This window comes from Euprymna scolopes, chromosome 29 (assembly GCF_053919585.1).
Source record: "Euprymna scolopes isolate OS-2025 chromosome 29, ASM5391958v1, whole genome shotgun sequence".
NCBI classification, from domain to species: domain Eukaryota; kingdom Metazoa; phylum Mollusca; class Cephalopoda; order Sepiida; family Sepiolidae; genus Euprymna; species Euprymna scolopes.
This window is the reverse complement of record NC_136510.1, coordinates 24,011,568-24,017,567: the sequence shown is the minus strand read 5'-3', so window position 1 is coordinate 24,017,567 and position 6,000 is coordinate 24,011,568. Positions and strand designations below refer to the sequence as shown.

General features: G+C 32.3%; 1 protein-coding gene across 2 annotated transcripts in view; it reads right to left on the bottom strand.

The window, feature by feature from the left end:
• Nucleotides 1-406: 406 nt before the first annotated feature.
• LOC145252544 (multidrug resistance-associated protein 1-like) overlaps nucleotides 407-6,000 on the bottom strand; it is a 214,630-nt gene continuing 209,036 nt past the window's right edge. For both annotated transcript variants that reach the window (XM_080112095.1, XM_080112096.1), the window contains exons 30-31: nucleotides 1,994-2,188; nucleotides 407-708 (exon numbers count right to left, since the gene is read on the bottom strand). In XM_080112095.1, coding sequence (XP_079968221.1) covers nucleotides 561-708; nucleotides 1,994-2,188 — 343 coding nt within the window. In that variant the 3' untranslated portion in view covers nucleotides 407-560. The remainder of the gene's footprint in view (nucleotides 709-1,993; nucleotides 2,189-6,000) is intronic.

Sequence of the window (6,000 nt, the reverse complement as noted above, 5' to 3'; positions counted from 1 at the left end):
AAAAATGTATGATCTCTTAATGCATCGATATGTGCACACACACACACATGTACAGTTAAGAACTACAAAAGGTAGATACACAACTTAAAAGACCTTAAAAGAGCTCCACCGCGTGTATACACACCCAACTCTATAAATGTATATAAACTGTATATAAAACTTGTATATAATGAAATGGAAACAGATACACGCGGATGAGTTTTAGGAGACAATCACAGAGGCCATATCAGAACACACCCACACACACGTTAGGACAAGACGACGTAAACACGGTTATATAGGAGGAAAAACAAAATATCAATTTGTTTGAAATCCCATTATACTGCAGAAGCACCAACTTGCACAGCAACTGAATATCCATTTAAAAATTAAAGTTAATCTAAAAAAAAAAAAAAAAAAAAAAAAATTTTTTTTTTTACTCATTTGAAAATTTTTGCTTAATAATTGATAATAATTAGGCAATAAAATAAAAGTTTGAGAAAGGAGAGGAACATCATATATATCAGCCAAGTGATATTTTTTTTTTTGGAAACAAGGTCAGACGTTATGTATTTTCATTTTCAGGATGAATCTACTAAGTTAGTGGTTGGTCGCTCGCCGACCAAGTTTGCAGCTGCGGCCATGCTGTAAAAGAGGCTATCTTTGTCCTGGAGAAGCACTGTAGGCGAGTCAAATTCACAGATCTTTCCGTTGTCTAAGACCATTATTCTGCGGAAAAGAAAACATTTTTTTTCATGAAATGATAAATAAAAAAAATCTTAATGTAAATAAGTGACACTAATAAAAGACGGGTGTTGATAAATGCATTTAATAAAAGACGGGTGTTGATAAATGCATTTAATAAAAGACGGGTGTTGATAAATGCATTTAATAAAAGACGGGTGTTGATAAATGCATTTAATAAAAGACGGGTGTTGATAAATGCATTTAATAAAAGACGGGTGTTGATAAATGCATTTAATAAAAGACGGGTGTTGATAAATGCATTTAATAAAAGACGGGTGTTGATAAATGCATTTAATAAAAGACGGGTGTTGATAAATGCATTTAATAAAAGACGGGTGTTGATAAATGCATTTAATAAAAGACGGGTGTTGATAAATGCATTTAATAAAAGACGGGTGTTGATAAATGCATTTAATAAAAGACGGGTGTTGATAAATGCATTTAATAAAAGACGGGTGTTGATAAATGCATTTAATAAAAGACGGGTGTTGATAAATGCATTTAATAAAAGACGGGTGTTGATAAATGCATTTAATAAAAGACGGGTGTTGATAAATGCATTTAATAAAAGACGGGTGTTGATAAATGATTTGATAAAAGACGGGTGTTGATAAATGCATTTAATAAAAGACGGGTGTTGATAAATGCATTTAATAAAAGACGGGTGTTGATAAATGTATTAAATAAAAGACGGGTGTTGATAAATGTATTAAATAAAAGACGGGTGTTGATAAATGCATTTAATAAAAGACGGGTGTTGATAAATGCATTTAATAAAAGACGGGTGTTGATAAATGCATTTAATAAAAGACGGGTGTTGATAAATGCATTTAATAAAAGACGGGTGTTGATAAATGCATTTAATAAAAGACGGGTGTTGATAAATGCATTTAATAAAAGACGGGTGTTGATAAATGCATTTAATAAAAGACGGGTGTTGATAAATGTATTTAATAAAAGACGGGTGTTGATAAATGCATTTAATAAAAAACGGGTGTTGATAAATGCATTTAATAAAAGACGGGTGTTGATAAATGCATTTAATAAAAGACGGGTGTTGATAAATGTATTAAATAGAGAAAAAACAATCAGCATTGTGATTTTTTAAAAAACAGTTTTGATAAAGAAATATAAAACGACTACAATCCCGACAAAGACAGATAGTCTACAATCCTGAGGGGCCAGACAGACATAAATAAGCTATAATCCCAAGTTTGATAAAAAAAAAAAATTATTCCTCTAAATAAATCCATTTTGTTTTTCTTACCTCGAATAATCCATGATGGTGTTGAGACGATGAGCAATGGTGATTATCGTGCAATCTCTGAATTCAGAGTGGATCGTTTGCTGGATAAGATCATCAGTTTCCAGATCGACAGCAGCTGTTGCTTCATCCAAGATCAAGATTTTGGTTTTCCGCAGTAGAGCTCGAGCCAAGCAAACAAGTTGGCGTTGACCTAAGCTAAAAAAAAAAAGAAAAAAAAGCATCTTTTCAATTTTAATTGCATAAAAATTCAACAAACAAGGCAGAAATATACTAAACATTTTAAAACATTCAAAACAAGAGAATTATGTAGGTTTCACATGAATAGAATTAGATTTTTTTTTTCCTCAATGGGAGTGTTGTGTAAATTTGACAGAATGATAACATTTAATGCTATAGTGGGGCAGATTGCTGAATTAATCTTTCACTTGGTGATACAAGCACCAAAATTTAAATTTGTCAGATTTGTTTCTGCAGCCATCTTGAAAACTGGCAGTCATCTTGAATCTGTTGATGGCTAACAGTCTTTTTTTAAAATGTATGTTCTGAACGTCATTTGTGACAATTTTGATGCTTGTATCACTAAGTGAAAGATTCTTATGGAATACTAAACTACCTGTGACCCGTTGGGTCAGTATGTTATATTAGCTATGGAATTAATGTATGAGCGTGACACTTGTGACATACAGAAAATAAGTTTTTTTTGACATAACAGAAACATTTCTATGAAAGTATATTAAAATGAAAAAAAAAAATATAGATAGATTTCTATGAGTCGTTCTGTTTATAATTGTTTATTTTTGAAAAAGAAAAACAAAAAAACTTATATCTATTGAATTATAAGTGGTTTGCCATACTTATAGGTAAATGTGCACTGAACAGATATCATAATACTTAAAGTTAAATTCAAATTTTGATATAGCTTTTAATTTAAACGTGAATAAAAACAATTGGGACGCTGAAAATGTACGCAGTAAAACAATACACTTTATTGTCGCGTTGATTATTTGTAACGCAAATTAAAAAAACATTTTCGGGGTTTTTTATGTTGGTAGTGTATAAGAAAATGTATGAATGTTTTTTTAAGAAAGGTGTATTAAAAAATGGAGAATAAATTTTAAAAAAAAATGAAGGTGGTGGGTAAATCGCCATTGTAAAATGCTCTTATGGTTGTCAACGGGTTAAAGTAGATTTATTTGTAAGAAAATTGCGTTAAAATAACTTAATCGTAATACGGAAATTAATGATGTAAAAAACAAAAATGCAGAAAGTATTAACAATTGTTTATCTGGATAATTTAAACGCAAAAAAAAACAAAAAACAATTGGGACGCTGAAAGCGTACACAGTAAAACATTATGTTTTATTGTAGCGTTGATTATTTGTTTATGTATGCATGTGCAACCGGAAGTCGTAAACTGAATGTTGGGTCACAACACCCGTTACAAGGTCATTTGAGTTTTATAATTATATAGATTGAGATAACCTGCCCCACTAATAGTAAGACTAAACCGTCCTCTCTTAGCAATTACAAGAAGCCTTCCCAACCACGGATATCCATGACAAATAACATCCTACTTGAGAATTATTCATTATTGAGGACATTGCAAAGGCTGCTGCAATAGAAGGTGGGTTCCCTCTATCGTGCTAGAAAATTACTCGTATCTGAAAATATCCTGTACCTCTACAAAGCCACCATTCGCCCATGCATGGAGTATTGTTGCCACATGTGGCTTGGTGCATCTACCGCTAGTCTCTCCCCCTTGGATAGGGTCTAAAAAAGAATTCTCCATCTAATAGGTCTCGATTTGTCAATTTAACTCTAATCCTGTCCCATCATCACAATGTTGCGTTCCTATGCCTGTTTTACAAGTATTTAATGGAACGTGCTCTGATGAACTCATTGCACTTCTGCTTCTTTGACGTACATACCCCCAAAAAACCTGCTTAGCAACAAAATCATACCCCTTCACTGTTGAAACTCATAAATGCCAGAAAGCTTTTTACTCTAACAGTTTCTTCCCTCAAACAACTAGACTTTAGAATTCCCTTCCTGCTGCTTATATTTTAAGTTTAAAATGTAACGTAAACCAACATCTTGTTAATCTTTCCTAAGCATGGTTCCAAATAGTAGCCCCTTATGTTCAAGTGGTGATATGCCTTGTTCGGAGTGAAATGAGTAAAAAAAAAAAAAAAAAAAAAAGAAACGAAAAGAATTTGCGAGTTAAGCCAATACAATGCAATTTTGATTGGAACATTAGAAAAAAAATAAATAAATAAAAAAAGAAAAGAAAACAAAGAAAAAAAAAAGAAAAAGAAAAAAAAAAGAAAAAGAAAAAAAAAGAAAAAAATGAAAGAAAAGAAAAAAAATGAAAGAAAAGAAAAAAAATGGAAGAAAAGAAAAAAAATGGAAGAAAAGAAAAAAAATGAAAGAAAAGAAAAAAATGAAAAAGAAAAAAATGAAAGAAAAGAAAAAAATGAAAGAAAAGAAAAAAATGAAAGAAAAGAAAAAAATGAAAGAAAAGAAAAAATGAAAGAAAAGAAAAAATGAAAGAAAAGAAAAAATGAAAGAAAAGAAAGAAAGAAAAGAAAGAAAGAAAAGAAAGAAAGAAAAGAAAGAAAGAAAGAAAAAAGAAAAGAAAAAAGAAAAGAAAAAAAGAAAAAAGAAAAGAAAAAAGAAAAGAAAAAAAGAAAAAAGAAAAGAAAAAAGAAAAGAAAAAAGAAAAAAGAAAAGAAAAAAGAAAAGAAAAAAAGAAAAAAGAAAAGAAAAAAGAGAAAAAAAAGAAAAAGACCATTTACGAGGTGCCTTAAATAAGTTCCCAGACTTTTATGGCGTAGGCACTTTTATTGATAGTACACACATGAAACTATAGTTCACTTCAAAGTAATCTCCTCTGGCTGCAATGTAATTGTTGTGCCATTCCAACAACTTCTGGAAAGCCTCATGGAAGTCCTCTTGTGTAAGTGTGTTAATGACCTCTTTCATCTCCTCAATTGTCTCGTAATGACAGCCTTAAGATTTTCTTCGAGCTTAGGGAATAAACAAAAGTTACAGGGAGCAAGGTCTGGACTATAAGGATGATAATCTTGGTCAAATAGTCTATGACAAGGATGGAGTTGTGGACTGGTGCATTGTCCTGGTGGAAATGCCACTGACCAGATTTGAAGAATGCTGGCCTCTTCTGATGGAATCTCTTCTTGAACTCCCTTAAAACCTCAACATAGTTTTCCTTGTTGATTGTCTGTCCAGTAGGAACCTAGTGCATGTAGATCACTCCTGTGCTAGAAAAAAAAAAAAAAAAAAGAAAGGATCATCATAAGTTTCTGGATGGATTTGCTTTCTCTGGCCTTCTTGGGTCTGGAAGAGCCAGCATGCTTCTGTTGGGAACTGTCTGTTGGTCCCTGGATCATAGCAATATATCCAGCTTTTATTGCAGGTCACCAGAGCATAACCAACTGCATGATCTGAATTGATCAGCTTGACCATCTTCCTGCTTTCATGACAACGTCTTTCTTTCTGATCTTCTCTGAGCACTCTTGGGACAAACTTCGCACAAATCTTCCACATCTTCAGTTCCTCATGAATAATTGTGTGTACAGTTCCCACACTGACAACAAACTGTGCAGTTATTGTCTCTATAGATGCACGACAGTCCTTATCCATGAAATTCTTTATTTGGCCAATCAAATCTGATGTTCTGATTTTCTTACTCCTCCTCCCACACCTCAGACTCCCTGCCTACCATGAATTTTTTATGCCACTCAAAAACTGATTCATGCAAGATGGTCCAAAAGCAGTTTGAAGCATTCCATACGTTTCTGTGACATTTTTTCCAAATTTAATACAGAATTTTATTGCATATTGTTCTTCCAAAGTGTCCTCAAGTCAAGATTGCATTTTTGAAATTCACCAGCTGTGACAACAGGCTTTAGTAGGGTGCATTCCAATATCTGCTGTAGCTGTTCATCTATACATATAAAAGCAAAAATGTGTGTATGTATGCGTGAACC